This window comes from Paramisgurnus dabryanus, chromosome 2 (assembly GCF_030506205.2).
Source record: "Paramisgurnus dabryanus chromosome 2, PD_genome_1.1, whole genome shotgun sequence".
In the NCBI taxonomy this organism is placed as follows: domain Eukaryota; kingdom Metazoa; phylum Chordata; class Actinopteri; order Cypriniformes; family Cobitidae; genus Paramisgurnus; species Paramisgurnus dabryanus.
The window spans coordinates 58,422,935-58,445,643 of NC_133338.1; the positions used below are offsets into that span (position 1 = coordinate 58,422,935).

The following is a 22,709-nucleotide window of genomic DNA, read 5'->3' on the forward strand; positions in this document are numbered from 1 at the left end:
TTTTTTTTAACAAAACCTCTTCAATACGCTTTTAATCCACATTGTTTTCGTGCTGTTCTGGTCCGTGTAATGACAGATATAGACACAATTACAGACATAAAAAGCACAATGCACAAATATGTTTCTCCGAAGATTATTAAAATAGATGATAGATAGAGGATTAATTTATGCTGGGCAGAGAGTGACAGCGCAGTCTTCTGGCAACCGTGTGTTTTTTTGAAATATTTAATTGCTTTCTGTTAAATTGTTCAAAGTTATTACTGTTTAAAATACACTTGGCATCACATTCATGATTTTATGGTAAAATGACACTTTCCCGTCAATCCACGAGCATTTAAACGAGCAAAACGCCCCCCACCGACGGTTATGTGACGAACCGTCAAATTTGACTCCCGTCATAACCGTCATCACCAATTCTGAAACCGGCACACCCCTAATTAACCGGTTACTATTATTTTCAATAAACGTTTCTGTTCCGGAACATATATTTTTGGAAAGTTTCTGGTTTCGTTTCTGTTCCTTGCAAAACATGAAAAGTTTCTGGTTTTCGTTCCGTGAACCGGTTCAAACCTGGTGCTTACCATCATTTATCAAAATATCTTCTTTTGCAATCATCAGAAAAGAGAAATTCATACAGGTTTACAACAACACAGGCTCGGACTGGTAATCTGTACAACCGGGCAAATTTCACGTTGTACAAGCTCAGTGTCACGTTGTGTCCATGTTTCTGAACTTGAGCAGAGTTGTATGCATTAGAGGTCTTCACAGAGGACCCGTACAGTTCCGGGTCTATGTTTTAAAGGGGCAGTTGGGTATCGGTCGGTCCCAGTTTAATTATGCTACTTCGGGTCCTGGGTCTGATCGACCAGTCGGCGCTAATGCGTTAAAGCTCTGGTTTCTATGGCTATAACAACTGGCTCTTGTTTTGAAAGTCACAATGCACTTTCTTTCTTATATTTTTATAAATATTATTAATTAACTATCTTTGCTTTCTGAGCAAACATTTTAGATATAAGAGATGGTAATCTTTTAATCTGCAAGAGAGAAATAGAAAGAGAGGCACTTTTACTGCTTCTGCTCTATCTAATATAAAGTGAAGAAAGCTACATAAACCATATAACACCGGTCAGATTTATAATCTATAGACCTATTTATAATCTATAGACCTGCACTGTCTATCATTAATATACTTTACATATTATTGTATTCAATAGAGTTTGATAAAAGGGGTCATCTACACAAGTATAACAGTGCAAAAACAGTAAAGTGTTTTTGTGGTGCTTCGACAAACAGTGTCAGCTTTGTTCATGGCAAAGAGAGTTTGAGGTGGTTGAATTTTAACTATACTGTGAAATTAATATAAATGTTCAATAAATCAAAGCATTGGGTTAGAGGGGCGATTTTGGTATCAGTGGGCTTGTTTGTGGAGTGGGGGGGGGGTGTCGTCGGTCCAGTGGTGGGCCGTTCCACCAGGAAATTGCCAGGGCCGAATTTTGTTCCCAGTCCGACCCTGCAACAACATGAGGAGGAGAAAATTATGAAAGAATTTTCATTTTGAGGTGAACTATCCCTTTAAATTCTGTAAGTGAATTACTCTGTATGGAGGTACACAAAAAAGCAATTTAATGGCAATAATATTACAATAATAATTTCGACAATAAACAAACACTAGAATAATACCCCAATGTTTGATAAATGGATTTTATTATTGATATTCTGCCAAGTTAAAAGTGTTTTCCATGGCTGTTGTTGAATCTTATGGGAATGTCTCAGTCTTAATGTTTTTACAGTGCTATGAATTTCCGCTGTCTGTGTTTTGTATAATAGCAGCTTTGAAACAATATGCACTGTTAAAAGAGCTTTTACAAATAAATATGAATTGAATTGAATTTGAGCTAAGATTATTCAGTAGAGTCTTTTGAATCCCTGTGACGTTTTGGCATAGTTGTAGTTGGATCTATGACCAATGTGTCCACGCAGAGCTTCTGTTCCCGGGCAGCAAGGTAAAAGTTTTGAAGCCAGAAGGACAGATGGCTGCTAATGATGATAAATAGAAACTCGATCCACCATTGTGACCGTTTACACTTTGACCTTCAGAACATGGACGAATAAAACGCAATGATTTACAACTTCTATAAACTGCACATTGTGCATCACTACATGCAGTAAATAACATATGGAAAGACATAAGAATTATTATATGTTTTTACATAGAGAAAATATTCACTGATTGTCTCATGCATCACAACATGGTAAGGTAACGTACTCTGTAAAAAAAACGCTAACGTAAATTAACAGTAAATTGGAAACCAGTTGCCTTGAGTTTAGGATGCATGCATGTACATTTCTACAATACTTTACTGTTTTGTAGAATCTGGCCGCTTTTTAACAGCAGTTTTTACAGTGTACAGTAACTGTAAAATACTTTTATTGTTGGAAAAAATTTTTTTTAAACAAAGTGCATATCTGTATCCTCCAGGTATAGTAAGAAAGATGATAAAATAGTGAATAAAATAAAGATTTTTCTTTTATTCCTAGCAAGTTAATAACTACAGACCAATATTAGATTGCAATAGTGAGTTTTAGTTGATTTAACTTACAGTAACATCACTGTTTCTAAGAGATTCAGGGCATATTTTGAATTTGTGGTAAAGATTTATATATTGTTTAGGTATAGTGTACTGTATATATATATTGGTATTCTTAAAGGGTTAGTTTACCCCAAAATTACAATTTGATCATAAATCTCTTACCTCTGTGTGGTTTAAGATCAAATTGTAATTTTGGGGTGAACTAACCCTTTAAGAATGAAAGCATAATGCACACAGTTTTTTATAGAAACATCAGTCACACTAGAACATCGTACACATCTCTTACAATCCGTTCTATAAGGGAAAAACAAGGAACCCGGAGAATGTGGAGTACTTCCAGCCTCCCATCAGGTTGCCTCTCTCTAGTTTAAGGTAAGCCTTGTCTCCTCTCTCCATGGTAACCAGAACTGCATTAGTCGCTGCCTCATGAGTTACATCCTGATCACCAGCAAAGGCTGAGATGACCGGCCAACCGTTCACAATTAGACTCACCTGAACAAAAAAAAAAAACCTCAGTTTTATGACATTATTTAAAGCATTTGATTATTTTCCATACACACAGAAGAAGTGGAAATTAACTGACCACATACATCATGAAAAATTCTTCCCCCGATTTAAAAAAAAGTTGCCAGCCAGCACCAGCATTTTTTATGATTTTCACAAAAGTTTAACGCCTTCCAGAAAATGTTCTTCTATAAATATATAAACATACAAATATATCAAATAAAAGAACAGACCTTCTGCTTTCTGCTGGTTTCTTCAAAAATACCAAATTTTTAATAATTGCATTTTTGTGAAGGACTTTTGTTTAAGATCAGATTCAGAGTTTTTACTGTTTTTGGATCAGTGGATGCTTCAGTTTTAATAAGTTGGGTAAGAGCGCCACCTAGTGGATAATAGCAGAAATATAAATTGGTGTAACATCTCATCATTGGCAGGGAAGCGTTTTATTTCTTTGAGATAACTCGGCGAAGAACGAGGTAACAGTAGAGGCGACATTAATAACTAAGATCTGAAGCACAGCTGACATGATGATATCTTAAAAACAATTCATGAAGAATGATGTGTGACTCACTTGTATTGTCTGTCGATTGTAAACTTTGACGACATGGAAACTGAAGCTATATATTCCTTTTCTAGGAGCCTGGAAAATACTTCGTGCTGGATCAAAATGACCCCCCACATTTACCAGAACCTTTAAGAGACATGTGGGAATACCTGGTCAGGTAAGTTAGGCTACTTTATGTAAAAAACAACATAACAGAGAATACCCACAAATGAAAACACATATACTTCACCAATCATTTTTGTTTTCTTTAGTGCCTGACAGCTCTGGTCAATCAACAAATAGGTAATGACTATGAGGTCAAAGTAAATGGTCAAACCTGGTCAAAGTATATGATCATGGTTCGGTTGCTCATCTCAGAGGGTTCCAGGTTGTTGTTCCGGAGAGCCGAGAAGGCGATGCGGCCGGTCCCAGACCGCACCGACATTCCCAAGGCGTTCCCAGCCGGTTCTGTTGTGGGAGTGGAATCGCACACAACTAAACACTTTCCCTCCAGCAGGATGGGCTCTGTGTCATTTTGGCTCCACACCAGCAGGGGACTCATCAAAAAGAGAAAGCGTGCGAGAGGAGAGAAGTGGGCTAACCACCTGCCTTTCATGATCCTGCTCCGATGATTCTCTGACCCTGACTGGTAATTCAGTAAAAGCCCAACAGAAAATCTGCCTGTTCATTAAAAGATAAAAACATCAACTTAATCCAGTTTCACCCAAGTCCACTATCCTTCTCTTTGTCTTCAGATCTATTAGCTTCTCAAGGGGATTCAGACATCTAACAGTGAACTTTTAACATGCAGGCATCAAAGCAGGTCGCTCATGTTTAAAGCCAAAAGACAAAGGCGTGGTTACATTAGTCAGTGTGTTATTTTGGACTGTGTGTGTTTTGAGAAACCTGCAGAAGGCCATCTGGACTAGATGTCGCTCACGAAGAGACCATCTGCCTCCGCATCTTGCTTCCAAACATTCCTACACGCACATGTGCAATCTAAGAAGAAAGGATGTGTTTATTTTTAACACATTGTTTTGTGTTATCCTATTTAACACATTATGTGTTATTTCGTGTTGATTTTGTGTTCAAATAAATAAAATGGACAACACAACACAGAGATGTGTCAAGTAGACAACTAGACACAACATTTGTTTTAAGAAAAAGTTTAGAAAAACTGGGGGTAGTTGTCACAATTTTAACATAATTTTGTTTTTTTCATAAATCAAGTTCAAACCTTTACAGGGAACATTTTACCAGACTTTTTTAAGATGTCAAATAAAATTGACACTTCTCTGCACTAAATGTCAGTGCTGTGGTTGGATAGTGCGGATTAAGGGGCGGTATTATTATAATAAGATCTCCTTCTGACATCACAAGGGGGCAAAATTTCAATGAGCTATTTTCTCACATCCTTGCAGAGAATGGTTTACCAAAAAATGGTTTACCAACTAAGTTACTGGTGTAAGGTGGTGCCAAACCCTGACAAAAGGTATTTCAAAAGCCAGCAGCAAATGGCTGAATCCACAGGGAACTGCTTCCTAATTCCTGTTGAATTATCATCTGAAACCTCTCTCAAAGAATTCACATCTACCCCCAAGACGGTTACCCCATGGGGTGAGACAGAAGAGTCACACACCCTACCACACTTTCTCGTCCCCCTCTCCTCATGTTCCAAAAGGAAACTGTATATGGAATGCTACATTCTACATGCACAAAGAATCTGAAACTGGTTTTGTTTGGTGTTATATGAAGTGTTTTAATGCAAGTGGTACATTTGGGTTTATTAATATGACAACAGGATTCAATGTTAATCTGTGACAATAAATAAGTAAACTTAACCTGATGTTGGGAGACACCTCCTACCTTAGACATGTTGACCCACTGTATGTATATTAGGTAACACCCCTGGGCTTACAAGAACCAATCAGTATATCATATCACAATGCTTTGTTCTCTGGATATTTAAGTTAAATGTCAAAAGATTCAGGCGGGACTTTCAATATCAAGAAATGCACCCCCATGATGCTGTCCTGGCACAGCATCCTGTATTTTTATTTTGTTTTGAAGAATCTGTAAATAGATCTTCATTCTGACCAGGTATGCAATGGTTTTTCTTTTATTCTTTCGTATTTTAATTGGATTGTAAATTGGTTTCTGAATTATGTTTTACCTACCTGGTCAATAAATTGTTACATTTGTATTCATTCTAATTTGCTACGTATCATTGACTCTTCTAAGTTACTATAAGTATTACGATATCTTTGTCACCATAAATCTACGACCGGGGTATAAATTCATGCTAATTGTCTATACCGATGAACTAAGAGGTTCAGCCATTACTTTACTATATGTGGACTATCAGATGATAAGTCAGGATGGATGGGGTCATATTTGGACCCCTTACACTGGCTTGACCTTTTTCACATTTTCTAGGTTGATAGAAGAACTGGGGACCCAATTATAGAACTCAAACATAGAAAAAGTCAGATTTTTATGATATGACCCCTTTAAGTCTTGACCATAAGAAGCTACAGTATTGTACAGTATTGAGATGATGGCACACTATTTAGTGCAGACCTTTTACATGTGGAAAATCTAAATCAAATCAAAGATTTCTTATACTGTAATAATCAGATATTGGGTAAATGTGTTCACAATGTTGACAGATAGGCTATGCGCCAGTTAAAGTTTTATTCTTATTTGAAGTTTAAAGACATCTTTCATACTCTGTGGTTGTGACATGCATGTGAATGAGATAATCTGTTATATATCACAACTCATGGGAGCTGCATCTCATAATAGGTAAGTTGTCAATGAAATTACTGTATGTTGCAACAAAACATTAGAAAATTTGTTATCTTTACTGATTTTATTAAATATGTGTAATCTAGATGTGTATGCATCACGAGAGTACAGTAACTTTCCTATAAAGTTTATTGAATCAGTGGTAAAAACAAATGTGTGCTAATCAGATTTTTATAGTTTTATATACTGTACCCTACAGTATGAATCCCTTACACTCAAAAAATCATAAAACCTCTTATAAAACTATCAGTATCAAATTGTGCTACAGATTTACTGCCACTGTTCCAAGAGTCTCTCATTCCATCTCTTTGGGTCAGCTTCCATGACAGGCTTTAGGTTAAACCAGGACTAGACCTTAGTTATATTACAACATTTCAAGTCATTTTTGCAAACATAACTTAGAAAAAACAATACTGGTGTCAGTGGTGTGCATCTTGAGACAAAACAATGATACTGATTTAAATTAAGGCATCTTAATCATTCAAATTTAGTCTGACACTAGCATAAGCCTTGTCCTGGAAACTGTCCCTTTGTGTTTTAAATGAGCTGTATATAGTCTATGTAAGCTGCTCACAAACACAGGACAAATCTGACTGATGATGACAGTAAACTCTCACACACTGTAACTGCCTGAAGGGCCTGATGTCTAAGTTCACTCCTGGATAACAGGTGGTTCAGGTGATTGTTGACTGCTTTAAAATCATGAGATATATACATTTTGTGCATATCATGTGAAGCTGAGAGTTATATTGACTTTGCACATTCATGTATGATCTGACTGACATCCTGTAAACCATAAAAGATGTCTAAATGGAGAATCTATTTTTAGCCAATGCCCCAAATATTTGGCACCTTTAATCAAATTAAATCAGACAAGCATTTATAGCTTTTCTAAGCAATCCTATATGTTTTAATAATATATTCAAATATATTTTTTATTTTAACACATCTTTATATTAGTCTCTTTTTCACTTTTGTTTTTTTCTTAACATTATATTTAAACAAATAGCTACGCTAGGTAAATAAATAAATAAAAATGTATTGACATTGACAATAAATAATTTAACCGTATTCTCTTTCTAAATTAAACTTTTACAAATCACAATAACCAATGAATGAAATGCTAGAGGCGTCGTGTGGGCGGGGTTAACCGTGCTTTACTCTCATTGGTTTGTGAGATTTTGATCGACAGATTCACGACGTGGAAGTCAAGACCTCAAAGCGGCTTTCTGATTGCGGTTCTACTTTGAATTGTAAATTACTTACATATTTATTTAGTAACTTTATATTAGTTAATATAATTAAAATTTGTGGTTTGGGATGTAATCATATGACTTTTTAATCGAGATGAGCTCACGGTGCCATCGTTATCATCCTCCTCCTCCTCAACTCCTCAGGTAAGTTAAGACTTTCAACCGTCTTTGTGTTGTTTTGGGAATATTTATTAGTTATACAATTTTCTTTTAAATCATGGTTATGTTTTTATCTGAATGATGAGGTGTTGGTGGCTACTGTTGATGTCTGTAAACACTTTCAGATTAATATATGAGATAAGAATTGTCTGTAATGTCAGGAGTATACTGACTGAAGTTAACATTTTAACTGTTCAACTGTAAAGCATAACCTCAGTAAATTTGTAGACAATGTTCATTTATTAACATTGCACCAGTGATATTATTATGTGTCTTCCTTTTATTAAAAGTTATTTTTAAAAGTTCATACACTTTAAGTGATTACAAAGGGAAGCGATAGTCTATAGGGGGAGGATTAACAATACAATTTCTTACATTATAACTTATTAACAAAGTTAAAGAGTTGTAATTCTCATGCAAAGCAGTTGATCATGTGGTAAACCCACACCTCCTCTTTCCTAAAAGTTTCTGAAAGTTGTTTTTTTGGAACATGGGTTCCTGTATCAGTAGCCCCATATTCCTTTTATGGGCACTTTCCCCGGAAAAGCACGCCCACATGTCAATCAGACTGAGAGTGAAAAACGATGAGGACACTCATTATCATTGTTCCTTTGAGTAAAAGTCACAGACATCACTTCATACTACAGCTTTGTTTTATATCAAGACTCAACAATGGCATGAAAGAAGAAGTGTGTTTTTGTAACTGCCGAGCACAACTCCACGCGAGAACATAATGTGTCCCACATGTTTGCTAGTAAAGATTACATCTACATGTTCATTTCCCAACTAAATAAAAAATATTTAAAAGATTTGTCCCGGGAAAAAAATGTTACTTCAGTAAAATTGGTTATCGCAAACAGTGCTGACATAAGCAGGTGAAGGAACAATTTTCTTCTGAAAGACTTTTCCATTCAGCTGCTTCCTCCACGTCAGTGTAACCTCACCATCTACCATCAGATCAGATAGAGTCTGCTGTAACTGAACAACACAAACAGATTTTGATTAAATATAAACATCACCTTCATTTTGTGCTATTTTCAGATTTCAAGCCACAATTAAAATGACAGGATTAACGTTGACTAAATATTTTTTAACATGATACTGTGTGTGTCATACTGAATTAACAGTGTTACTTTATTTCTGGTGATGGTGATGGGGCAGTGGATAAGACACACAACTTTGGTGTGAGAGACCCGGGTTCGAATCCACTGTGACACACCACTGTGTCCCTGAGCAAGACACTTAACCCCTTGTTCAGGGCTATTCAATTAGTTTGTCAAGGGGGCCAGTTCATGAAAAGCATCTCAAATGAGGGGACGGAGATATATCAGTGATGATGACTACATTTAAATATACTCATGTTGTATTTTGAAACTGCATAACAACAAAATCAGTGCATTGTACAATGGGCTTTTTTCTACAAACATGTATTTGTGACCCGTCACGGAAACCAGGGGCACAAGTCGGCAGCACAAGTTTCGAGAAAAGGAGAATCAAAGTTTTTTTTTTTTATTTGTGATTTTCGTTTTATTGTAGATTTGAAAACACCTTAAAGGGTGCAGCTTGGACACATCTTCAGTGAAGGACCCAGGGTCATAGGGTGTTTCGGGTCTTTGATCTTCATACACCCTCACCTGGGCGACCCAACCAGGGTTGATCAGGCCCCGGTTTGTGTCCAAACAGCGTGCTACTCCATACTTCTCCCCTTTTGATCCACAACCACCTTGAGGCTTTTTCGGCAGCCTCACTGATGTTTTTGGTGGCGCTTCTTTCATACTACCCTCTAATGCCAAGGAGCCTGAATGCCCGATGCACAGATTGACTTAGAAAGCCCCTGCAGCCCACTTCTATTGGCTCACAGCGGGCCCTCCATCCACTCGTTCTGCATGCTTGAACCAACTCCAGATATTTGGCCTTCTTCCTTTCGAAAGCCTCCTCCATCCTATCCTCCCAGGGGACAGTAAGCTCCATTAGCACAACTTGCTTTGTTGAGTCAGATGTTAAGACCAGGTCTGGCCTCAGTGACGTCCTTGCTATGTGCTCTGGAAACTTTAACTGCCTCCCAAGGTCAGCATGCAGCTTCCAATCTCGGGCCGTGGCTAGCAGTCCAGTTGAGGCCTTACGTACTCCCTGAGGTTTCTCCCCTGCCCTAACAAAGGAGATGTTGTGCTTCGCTCTGATTCAGGTAAAATATCAGTGCTGGCGCTACTAGATCTTAGTGCTGCCTTTGACACAGTAGATCACACCATACTCTTACATAGACTGGAAAACTGGGTAGGGCTCTCTGGGATGGTTCTCAAATGGTTTAAAACATACCTACAAGGAAGAGGTTACTATGTGAACATAGGTAACCATAAATCTGAGTGGACATCCATGACATGTGGAGTCCCACAGGGTTCAATTCTTGCACCGCTTCTGTTTAATTTGTATATGCTCCCACTTGGTCAAATAATGAAAAAGAACCAAATTGCTTACCACAGCTATGCAGATGACACCCAGATATACTTAGCCCTGTCACCCAATGACTACAGCCCCATTGACTCTCTATGTAAATGCATTGATGAAATTAACTGTTGGATGCGTCAAAACTTCCTCCAGTTAAACAAAGACAAAACCGAAGTCATTGTATTTGGAAATAAAGATGAAACTCTCAAAGTTAACACATACCTTGACTCTAGGGGTCTAAAGACACAAAATAAAGTCAGAAATCTTGGTGTAATTTTAGAGTCTGACCTTAATTTCAGTAGTCACGTGAAAGCGATAAGCAAATCAGCTTACTACCATCTCAGAAATATTGCCAGAATTAGATGTTTTGTCTCAAGACAGGACTTAGAGAAACTTGTTCATGCTTTCATCACCAGCAGGGTGGATTACTGCAATGGACTCCTTACTGGGATCCCCAAAAAGACCATTAGACAGCTGCAGCTCATACAGAACGCTGCTGCCAGAATTCTGACCAGAACCAAAAAATCTGAGCACATCACTCCAGTCCTCAGGTCCTTACACTGGCTTCCTGTTACATTTAGAATAGACTTTAAAGTATTGTTACTCGTTTATAAATCACTTCATGGCTAAGGACCCAAATACATGACAGATATGCTAACTGAATATAAACCTAACAGATTACTCAGATCATTAGGATCAGGTCAGTTAGAAATACCAAGGGTTCACTCAAAACAAGGTGCGTCAGCATTTAGCTTTTATGCCACCTCTAGCTGGAATCAACTTCCAGAAGAGATCAGATGTGCTTCAACAGTAAACACTTTTAAATCTAGATTAAAAACACATCTGTTTAACTCTGCATTTACTGAATGAGCACTGTGCTGCTTCACACTGACTGCACCTTTAACTCAAGTCACTTTTACTCCTGTTTTATTCTTTTTAACATTTTAAACTGTTTTATTAAAATCACATTTATTTTCTTTAATTGTTATTTTAAATTCTCATGTATCTTTGTCTTTATTGTGATCTTATCGTGTAAATCTTATTTTTACATTTTCTTTTTCTTTTTTATATATTGTTTTCTCATTTCTGTGTAAAGCACTTTGAATGACCTCTGTGTATGAAATGTGCTATACAAATAAACTTGCCTTGCCTTGCCTTGCCTTCGCTGGGACTAGATGTTTAGACTCCTGGATTGCGGTGCAAATGGTGTCCGCTACTACCTTCAGCACCTGGTTATGGCGCCACGTGTACCTCCCCTCTCCTAGTGCTTTAGGGCAGCAACTCAGGATGTGCTCCAAGGAACCATGAGCCGGGCACAGAGGGCATGCTGGTGTTTCTGCTAGGCCCCAGGTATGTAGGTTAGATGGACTTGGGAGGACATCATACACCGACTGAATCAGGAACTTAAGTCTTGCGGGTTCAGACTTCCATAGTTCTGTCCAGGTGATCCTCCTGGCAGCCGCATGATCCCAATTGACCCAGGCCCCTTGTTGGCGCATTGCCACAGTCTTACTTAGGCGCTCCTCCTCCACCTCAGCACGAATCTCTCTCTGCACCATCTGGCGTCTCTCTCATCCTTGGGCTTTGTCGTACCGTGGTCTTGTGTGACTACCTAGACCAGCTCTTCCCACTGCCACAGAGCCAACTAAGACGCTATGTCTCAGTCTCGCCTCTGCCTGGTCGACTGTTTCTTGCGCTCGCCATTTCCTCCCGGTTCTGACCGTGATGCCAGCGGAAGCGACTCTGTTGTCAGCAGAGTCTCTGTACAGCAACACCTCCCTGGCTCTTGTGACTTTAAACTCCTCGGTCAGGCCAGTGAAAGGCAGCTGCAACCTGTTGTTGTGCCCATACAGAGCAATGCTGCTCAGGCTCTTCGGCAGACCCAGCCATCTACGCAGGTATTGGCTGATGTTACGTTCAAAGCCCTCCACAAGTGATACTGGTGGGACTTCATAAATCAGTAATGGCCACAGAAGACGTGGCAGGATACCATGCTGGTATATCCATGCCTTGAACTTCCCTGGAAGGCCGGACTTGTCCACCGCTGATAGCCAAGACTTCCGCTCCCTGTGGGCTGCCTCTACCGCTACCTTGTCCTTCAGGGTGCTGTCGAAGATCTTCCCTAAGCTCTTCACGGGCTTCTCTGACACTGTTGGAATAATGACTCCATCCACGTAAAAGCGGTGTTTGTCCTCCACTCTCCCCTTCCTCAGGACCAAGGATCTGGACTTGGCTGGCTTGAACATCATTCTTGCCCATGCCGTAATCTTTCCAGACCGCGGAGGAGCCACCTGCACTCTGTCACTGATGTTGATGTGACCGTCAGATCATCCATGTAGGCTTGGATTGGTGGTTGGCGAATGCCGGATCTGGACAAGGGGCCCCTGCATTCCACCTCAGCAGCCTTGACCAACATGCTCATCGCTAGGGAAAACAATACCACTGATATTGTGCAGCCGGTGATAATGCCCTTCTCTAAGCGGTGCCCCGCAGATGTTACTGTTTTAGAGGTGAATCTCAGGCTGAAACTACTGTAGTAGTCCCTTATGAGTTCTGTAATCTTCTCAGGAATATGGTGTATCGACAGAGCTGTTGTCACCAGCTTGTGTGGAATTGATCCATAGGCGTCGGCCAAGTCAAGCCAGAGGACTGCTAGGTCTCCTCGATTTTCCCTCGCCTCCCGGATCAACTGGGTGATCACTCCTGTATGTTCCAAACAGCCCCGGCATACCTGGGACTCCGCCCTTCTGCACTGAGGTGTCGATGTAGGAATTCCTCATGAGATACTCAGATAACCTGTTGGCAAGAATCTTGAAAAAGATTTTGCCTTCCACACTGAGTAGAGAGATGGTGCGGAACTGCGTGATGTCATTTGCATTCTCCTCCTTTGGAATCCAAATACCCTCTGCATGACGCCATTGCTGGGCCACCTTCCCCCTCCGCCATACTACCCTGATGAGTCTCCACAGCCTCTCCAAGAGTCTCGAGCAATACTTATAGACTTTATATGGCACTCCACTTGGTCCCGGAGCTGCGCTGGTACGTGCAGTTCGCACGATGTCCCTGACCTCTGCCAAAGTGGGCTCCTTGATGTTAAACTGGAAAGAGGGTTCTGGTGGTGTGGGTAACTCTCTGCAGGTGGGCAGATTCTCCTCTCTCCTGCTGTCACTGTATTTATTACTGAGGTACTGATTGACCTCCTCCTCTGGGCATTGCAGGGTCCCACTCAGTTTCTGCCCCAGCAGCTGCTTAACAAAGCTAAAGGGATTTGCAATGAAGGCCATTCGTTTGCGAGCTCTCTCTCTGCCTCTCATCCTGTGCCCCTCATCCCGCCGGAGAGAGATGAGTTTCTGCCTCAGGATGTCTCTGAGCTCTGTCAGAGCTGGCTTTTCCTCCTCGCTCGCTCTCTTATACTGACGGTTTAGGGCCTTCAGCTCTTTCCTGAGCTGGGAGATCTTGGTCTCTCTCCGGTTTGATCTAGTGATGTTCTGAGCCTTCGGTACTTTGATGCCAAATCTCTCTGCGCCTATGGTGATGATTAATGTACTCATCAACTGCAGTCGCTGATCAACTTCTCCTCTGCATGATACATCTAGAGTTGCCTCAACATCCTCATCAAACTGCTTCCACTCGGCCTCCTCGTTTGCAGCAGCCCATAAAACCCGACGGTGTTCTGATGGTTTGCTAGGTGTAGCATGTTGAGCCTGGAGGTTCTGGACACTGTGGGGTGACTCCGGTTCCTGCTCCTCCTCCGTCTCACCAGGGTCAGTGTTTAGCACTGGCTCTGTGCGTTGCTCCACTTGCTTCCTTGTGCAGCCCTGTTAGTTGTTAGCAGAATCTGTTAGTTGAGATCACGAAGAAGCCTCTCCATGTTTGAGATAGCAGTTTATGTATATTTAAAAGCGTACATTTTGCGGTTGAAATCGGCTTGTTTTTCCAGAGATTCTAGCGTGCAGCGGGGGCGTCATTGTCTGTGTGTATATTTACATACTGTATAAGCTTGTGTTTTCGCCTCCGCCCCCAAAGGGAACAGCGTGACTACTGAATAAGGATAGTCCCCCAAAACTGAAAATAATGTCATGAATGACTTACCCGTATGTCGTTCTAAACTCGGAAGACCTCCGTTCATCTTCGGAACACAGTTTAAGATGTTTTATCGTTAGATTTAGTCCGAGTGCTTTCTGTCTACTCCATTGAAAATCTATGTATGGTTTCCATGTCCAGAAAGGTAATAAAAACATCATCAAAGTAGTCCATGTGACATCAGTGGGTCAATAAGATTGTGTTGAAGCATCGAAAATACAGTTTGGTCCGAAATAGCAAGAATTACGACTTTATTCAGCATTGTCTTCTCTTCCGGCTCGAGCGTGAAGTCACGTGACTGTAGTGACGCGGATGACCTGTTCCTCAGACATGTTTGCTTAGTTTTTTTTTTTTACTTATAGCGTGCGTCTCCCCAGACTGTAAATGAAGCTCGGGCGCACAAAACAAAAGAAGAATAAAAGAAGCTGGGGCGGAACAAATAACAGTCAGCCGCATCGTACGTCAGCCGCGTCACTGACTTTATGGGGCGCCGCAGTCGGATGACGTCAAAGTACCGCGAGAGCTCTTCAGAAATCTTACGGAGTAGTTTAATTTCGACTCGCTCTCGCGGTACTTTGACGTCTTGAAGCCCAGCATGAAGTCAAACTCATAAGTTACACAGAGATCGTAGAATACTTTATATAATTGGCTACATGTTTTGTCTATCAATATTTTCCATGAAGTCATTGGCTGATGGAGCAACGAGCGAGCGATCGGTAACATCCCTTAAGGCAGGGGTCCCCAACCTTTTTTCCACCACGGACCGGTTTCAGCTTTAAAAAAAATTTGCGGACCGGGGGGGTGAGATTGGGGGGGGGGTCGCTGAGTTGCTGTTCAAACGTGCTGAAAATCCTCCTTTTCGAAATTTACGTTTTAAACGGAAGTAAAGATAACAACCATGCATTAGGAAAATTAATAATTGCTTTATTTAGGCTATAGTATATTTTCTATAGACGTGTAAAACCATATTTTGGCGGATTGTTTTTTACTTTCATTGTTTTTACTAGTTTGCCTGCCCATTTAGTCTTAATAATTAATGGAACCTAAATGAACTTGGCTTTCTGTTCTCGAAGGCAGGTCGAATCTTGGTCGGGTTCGAGACCCAATTCCAAGTAACAGAAGAGAAGAAAAATGCAGTGAAGGAGGAGAGATGCCAGAAGAATTGCGGCTGTGGGCGCAGAGGCACATAGACTCATGTTTACCATGATTAATGATGATTGACAAGTTTAGGTTCCTTTCAAACCTACGTTAAAAGTGTAGCCGTTAAAATATTATTAGCATAATAGTTTATTTTGATCATGGTGCTACGATCGATGGATAATTCTGAAGTTGTTTTAAAGAAGAATAAAATAATTACTTTTCAGTCATTTGTGATGTCACACATTTGAACGTCTCCGCATATGTACATCATTGCGACATACATTTGCAAATGATTCATAAAGTCATACCTCCGCAATTCTTTGATCGATTGTGTTTTAGAAGTACTGTATGCTCAAACTAATGACAGCAATGTGATCGCTGATGCGCTGGTAGAGAGAGAGAGGCGGAGAAAAAGAGAGAGAGCGCTGCTCTGTTCAAAAGTGGAAATGATTGATGTTATTTGAAGTCGGCTCTTACAGTACAAAATACCTGATTAAGCTATTACGTGGCTATTATACACATTTTTTCGGGACGTTCTTGCGACCCGGTGGCTACTTGTCCACGACCCAGTACTGGGTCGCGACCCGGTGGTTGGGGACCTCTGCCTTAAGGACTTCACGTTTTCGACGGTGCTGTTTTTGGCGTCCCTATTTTAAATACAATTTACTGTTTAGCAAGTGGCTAACGCATACTCACTTACTGTTTTGCTATGACCCGGTTAGTTTACATAAATGCTTAAATGAGTGTAAAATGTCTATCGTCGTTTTTATTGCTTGGATTAATGATGAATGATGTCATTGTTTAAACTCTTAATATACTGTCAGAGAGTCACTTTAGCAAGCGGTTAACGCATGCTGAATTACGGTTTTGCTATGACCCGTTTAGTTCACACAAATGCTTAAATGAGTGTAAAATGTTAGTTTCTATCGTCGCTTTTATTGCTTGGATTAATGATGAATGATATGTATTGATGTCGATAATGTCTTCTCAGTAAATCATGTTAGCACTAGGTCAATACATGTTGCACTATTGTTGTTCTGTTCGCCACTGATCTGTGGTAGTTGACCAATCAGAGCAGAGTAGGCTACTGAAAGGTGCGGTTTAGGCAGACTGAGTCGTTGAACGGCTTCACACAAATCATTTGGGGATCTCTGAGAAATGGGGTAATTTTAAATTTATATTTTGAGAAAATTACAGTGTTTTTTGACCTTGCATGCATTTAAACCTGTTGTCCGGAATATGACGCTTAAAATGGGCATCTTTCTGGCTCTTTCAAACAGCCATAAAGTCTGTGGTCTCTTAACTCACCACTGTCATTGCATCTTGAGATGCGGGCACAATCAGGGGAGGCTCGCGTTGCCGACCAAAGCACGAATATAAACACATGACACAGCTGCTCGCCACGTGACTCACGCTCTGCATCTCATGCTGTATGAAACAGATGAACGCGCATCAACTTGTAACTGTAGGGCCCATTGTCCAACTACATTTATACTAGCGATGTCTTTTTCACAGACTACATAAAGGGCCGGATCAAATTACCTCAGGGGCCGGGTGTGGCCCGTGGGCCGCCAATTAAATAGCTCTGCCCTAGTTGCTCCAAAGGCGTGTGACTTCTGACATATATAGCAATTGTAAGTCGCTTTATAAAAGCGTCAGCTAAATTAATAAATAAATAAAAATATTTACCAGCATTGATATTACGCTGCTATAGACACCCATGATTATCTGCAGGTATAAATGCTGGTTCAAGGTCAGCTGTTGGGTTACATTATCCCAGAAAATGTTTATATTTGACCCAATACTGGGTTGAAAATAAAGCAGCATTTTTTAGAGCATCTTGCTGATCAAACATGTGGATTTTCAGCAGTGCATTATTTTTACCTTCTGTAACACAAGTGTCTTCAGTTGAACATCACTCATATTGTCCACGGTGGAGTTCAGCTGCACCCTCACAATCTGCCTCCTTAGCTTCACTGGGGTTCACACACAAACACAATATCATTACTAATGTTTAACTAATAAAGTCATGAAAAATAAATAAACCTACAGTAACGGCCGATTCACACCGGCTGCGTGGCGTATCTGTTGCGTGTCAGTTGCGTTGCGGCTGCGTCACGTTTTCTGTGTCTGTACATGCCAGAAGCATGCCTGACTCGGCGCTGACGCGCTGCTGTTGCTATAGGTGACATTTATTTTGGCTGGAAACGCTTCCAAGACGCTTGCGTGTGGTGTGAAAAATAGGCGTCGGTCCTATTCCTAGCACACACACGTTTTCGGCTCGAGCCTCGCCTGAGACGTGCGTGTCATGCAGGCGGTGTGCACGGTCAAACCTGCTAACATGGAAGCCTAAATAAAAACGGACACGCCACGCAGCCGGTGTGAATCGCCCCTAAGTGTTGAGATCAGACTTACCAGTATTGCAATAGAAGTTAAAAGTTGTAGAGCAAACCCAATTTTGAAAGGAACCATAATAATTTCTAGTAGCACAGTTTTGAGTTCCTCCACTGAGAGACTGAGCAGCCAGTTGGTTTGATGAAGAAAGATTGGACTGATCTGACCATGTCCATGAATCCCTGAATAATCCGATCCAAACCTCTCCATACCAATACATCAGATTTGTGAACAGTGCATTTTCAGTTTCTTTTCTAATGGTGACCAGGTCTATATATCGATCTCTGCAGTATTGTTGAGCATCGCTCCATGTCTTTGGCTTATTAATTAAGTAATATTCCACTGTGCTGTTTAGTACTGTAAAGATCAAAATTAAAGTCAAGACATTAATGGCAGGACAAGACAAATTCAATATTATAATACAGGTACAGTCGATGGTGGAACATTTTTGGGGAACCAAATTGTACTCACCATCAAAACAAAGAAAAGCATATGTGTTAGTACAGTATCTATCACACCAATATCCACTATTATGTAATGTAACACATGCCTCTCCTGCACCATAGTTTTCTGGTTGTCCGGGATACCATTTTAAGAAATCAATGCTCTCCTCCTGATACGACCATCTCCAGCTGTTGATGTTATCATACAGTCCAATCCATGCGACTGATGTGAACGTACTGTTTAGTGCTACTTCTTGCACATTTGTCTGATCTTCAGCAGTTTGAATGGTGGCCAGGTCCACGTGATTGATTTTGCAGTAAGTTTGTGCGTCTGTCCATGTCTTTAACTCTTTGATCAGAATAAACTCACGATGTTTACAGAGAGCTACAGACAAGAGTCCTGATAATAGATCACAATACAGGTAGTGTTAAAATATTATATTTTGTTTAAGTGTTTTATAAAGTTTATACATGACTTTATAAAAAATTGTCTTTTGCAGGTTTCTGTGAAAATAATTTGTATGTAAACTGTTCATATTTTATTTTATGTAACAGGTTATTTAGTTTTCAAATAACTTTAATCTCACATTGTAAAAATATGCAGCATTTTTGTCAAATCAACACACATTTTTATTTTACTTTAACTTACATTTCAACTTGTTTTTATAAGTTATGTCAACTTGTCACAAGCCAAAACTTTAAATAGTAGGTTAAATTGACTGAAATCATTTGCAGATTTTTTCTACAGTGGCCATTGTTTTAGAGACTGACAGATTTATTAGTTTGTTGTCGATTAGACAGCAGTGTGATGGTTACTTATGTCTGAAGAATGATTTAATCCTACCTTAATGCCACCTAGGTCAAAAATGGTATAATCAGTGGCATCGTGCTTATTCAAACTCCTAAACTCTTCTCACTTTTTTGTCTGTGTAGTGCATGAGAATATGGCCTAAAAAAGGTTGTAATGTTTTCTATTAATAAACGTTAATAATTATAATTACATTATTATTACACTGTGACCCCTTAAAAATGTAATACATGACGTCCCTGGGTTTAATGACATGACTCAAATGCTCTTGACACGTATTATAAGTGCATCAAATACTTTTGCTTTAAATCCCAGCAAATCTTTCTTAAATAAGAGTCTAATAAAATACTCATTTACAAGAAAACATGTCAGACGCACTTTTGCATCTGATATTTTTTAAATGTATGAATATCACTTAAATATCACTGCATGTAATTAGCAAAAAATCTGTTAATCTAATAAGATTAATTTAATTGTTTCTGCTTACCTGAGAAAGATAAGATATAGAGAAACAGTTGCTTCATCTTATTCCAGCTACCAGTGGATTTTCTCTAAAGAAAATAATCAATAAAATAAATTCAAACAAAAAAGTGAGATTTCTAAGCAAATATTGATTTTTTTAATCTATATTCTGGAAACTCATGACAATGGACAGGAGTCTCAGAGGACTGATGAAATGTCGCCGTACCTTTAAACTGAGTCGCCTTGTTGTTTTAATCTGTTTGTTGTTAGTTTGGTTTAAAAGGCTTTGCTTCATTAAAATGGAAATTTCACAGTCATAAATGCAAAGTAGACCTGTTCGAGTCGTGACTCACTCGGATCTTTAACCCGGATCTTTAAATTAACTCATGAGTCGCGAGTCTCTAGTGTCATTAACCCGGATCAGTTGAGTCCTACTATAATTCAATGTAAAACCATAAACAGCGCCACCACACACACAAACCTCTTTCAACATTATTGATGAGACTTCGCTCGCACTACAAATCCACTCGTAACCGGCTGATCTGCGCGAGAACTGACCCGAGATTCTCACTCAGAGCCGGAAACATTGCAAACTCGAGAGACCTGCGGATCTGCGCGAGCCGCGAATTGACCCGAGATTCTCACTCAGAGCCGGAAACAATGCGGACTCGAGAGACATGCGAATCTGCTCTGACTCGAGAGTCTCTCAACTCGTAACCGGCTGATCCGTAACCGACTGATCCGTAACCAGCTGATCCGTAACCGGCTGATCTGCGCGAACTGTCTCTCCGGCTCTGAGGGCTACAATAGCAGGACCGTTTTATTCTATATTTTCTCTATATTATTATGCTATTGTTATTAGGCTTCTTTTTTAAATGGTCGACCATACACACCAAACCTAAAACCTATAAGCATGTTATTTCAGAAGTGAAAGGCTTTTGTTATGGATTTGCTTTTGAGGAGACTTCAGTCGCTCTATAGATCCACTAACCGGCTCCGGCTGATCCACGCGAATCAGCCGGTTAGTAGATCTGTAGAGCGAGTCTCATGTCCATGGTCTGCGAGTCTGCAATGTTTCCGGCTCTGAGAATCTCGAGTCGCGTGGATCAGCTGGTTACAAGTGGGTCTGTACTGAGTTTCCTTGGCAATTTAGCAATACTGACTCAAATGACTCAAGTGAATCACACAACCCGGATCACTTTAGTGAGTGACTCACAATAACCCGGATCCTTAAAAGGAATCGAGTTTGCCAGGCCTAATGCAAAGTGCTTTACATTTTCCTTTTGCTGAAGCCCCGCCCTTATGTTTCTTTTAAATGTTCCCATCATTTGCCTCTTATTTATTTATTTAAATTGTGGTCGTTTATGTTGTATATGTGTCAGAAAAATAAACAAATTATACAAAAATTCATTACGTGTATATATATCATTTATAAAAGTAAACTAGTCTGAAATCGTTGTATGTTTGGTTTGTTGGGTCCAATGAGCTGTGAGCTACAGTATCAGATCACAGTCTGACGCTCTTTCTGTGACACCTGAATGGTTTTCAGTTCAGTCAATTCTTTGGAGCTGTTGTGATAAAAACTTCTGAACGAACATTTTAAAGGCAAATTATTTGTTCATTTACACTGTAAACCCGGATAAGTTTTAATTTATGTAACTTAAATAGTATTAGTTGTTTTACTTAAATATTTTGTGGCAACTGATTGCCTTGTTTTTCTTAAGTTTTCTTTACTCAAATATCTACATTTTACAACTTAACAGAACACTGTAAAACCTGACAAGTTCAGAGTACTCAACATATTCAAGTAAACTAACTACCATTTAATTTTGTTCACAAATCACAGAAACATATCATGTGACTCATGAAAATTTGATACCAGTGAAAGTGTGTTGAGACTGAGCTCAGTGTTGACTTTCACATGGTATTATTTATATGATAAAGCAACACATTATTGAACTAAAGCCTAACCACAGGCACTACACTTCTGAACAATGGTAAGCACAAAACTAAAAAAATCTCCAAGATAAATAAAAGTTTAACACTACTGAGTCTTTTTGTTTACTAAAAACCACATAAAATATCACTTAATTTCAAAAAATGCTCTCGTTTTGCGGGGTCATGCAAAGCATGCTGGAAACTGAACCTCCTCAACCAATGGTGTTGATTTAACTTTAAAATGAAGTAAATTTGCAGTGACAGACTCTTTCTTAGCTTACCTGGCAAATTGAACTCATCACAACCACCAGAAGTTTGTAATTATTTGCATCCAAGAGCAAATTCATCCGTTTAAAACAAGTCTGAGTGCCCTTTCAATGATGATGTCACTTTTTGGTAAAAACCGAGGACTTTTGACTTAAAATATTTAATTATGGTTGAATCTACTTTTCAAGTTCCCTAAACTCTTTACCTTTGGTGTAGTTGTAAAAACTAAAAAAAAAAATGTACTGTTAACTTAAATCTATGATAGATGTTGAATGAACTCAAAAATAATAGTTAGCTAAACTTTTTGGCACATTTTGAGTACCAGGTACTTTCTATTTTAAGTTAGTTTTACTGTTTGGTTTTACAGTGTACCTTCAGTAGTGTAGTATACGACTGTTTATAAGAAAAGTTTATAAGTACTACGTCTAATATCACCTCTGAAGATTAAAGTTTAAAGACAAATTATGCGGTTATAGAGAAACATTATCAAGCCAAATAATACACAGCTATAATGACAGCTATACAAATCACTTTTGTTAAAAAGTTTATGGCATTAAACAATATTTGTTTGTTTTGCAATTTTCAATCCATTTGTTACTTAAATGAGATTCCAAGAAATCTAATTTTCTTATATTGGCTTTCAGAAATCAGACTTCTCATATTGAGCCCTTATTGAGCTAAAGGTTATTTGTATAATATTCAGCAGATGCAGTGTTTCCCATACATAGGCTCTACTTGGGCGCTGCGCCCAGGTAAATTGCGACCCGCCCAGGAAAAAAAATCACTTTACGAATTTCCGTTTTTTCTGAACTCGACTGGATGACCCGTGTTTTGTTGAGGGAGAGAGAGAGAGAGAGAGAGAGAGAGAGA

General features: G+C 39.4%; 1 protein-coding gene and 1 long non-coding RNA gene across 2 annotated transcripts; both read right to left on the reverse strand.

The window, feature by feature from the left end:
• Nucleotides 1–1,600: 1,600 nt before the first annotated feature.
• Nucleotides 1,601–4,491, reverse strand: LOC135743983 (cerebellin-1). The gene is made up of 3 exons (XM_065261901.2): nt 3,977–4,491; nt 3,667–3,786; nt 1,601–3,083 (listed from the first exon to the last, which is right to left on the reverse strand). Exons 1-3 carry the CDS (start codon nt 4,253–4,255, stop codon nt 2,886–2,888), a joined length of 597 nt encoding a protein of 198 aa, XP_065117973.1. The 5' UTR covers nt 4,256–4,491; the 3' UTR covers nt 1,601–2,885.
• Nucleotides 4,492–8,733: 4,242 nt separating this feature from the next.
• Nucleotides 8,734–18,061, reverse strand: LOC135744002 (uncharacterized). Its single transcript, XR_010530640.1, has 3 exons — nt 17,943–18,061; nt 17,412–17,503; nt 8,734–8,837 (listed from the first exon to the last, which is right to left on the reverse strand). It is a non-coding gene; the product is annotated as an uncharacterized lncRNA (long non-coding RNA).
• Between the last annotated feature and the right edge of the window lie 4,648 nt (nt 18,062–22,709).

Excerpts from the sequence above, each read along its gene's own strand:
- LOC135743983 (XM_065261901.2), bottom strand. The coding sequence starts at position 4,255 with ATGAAAGGCAGGTGGTTAGCCCACTTCTCTCCTCTCGCACGCTTTCTC. Across the intron at positions 3,787-3,976 it reads TGATCATATACTTTGACCAG|GTTCTGGTAAATGTGGGGGG; the intron begins GTTTGACCATTT and ends TGTCTCTTAAAG. Across the intron at positions 3,084-3,666 it reads ACAATCGACAGACAATACAA|GTGAGTCTAATTGTGAACGG; the intron begins GTGAGTCACACA and ends TTTTTTGTTCAG.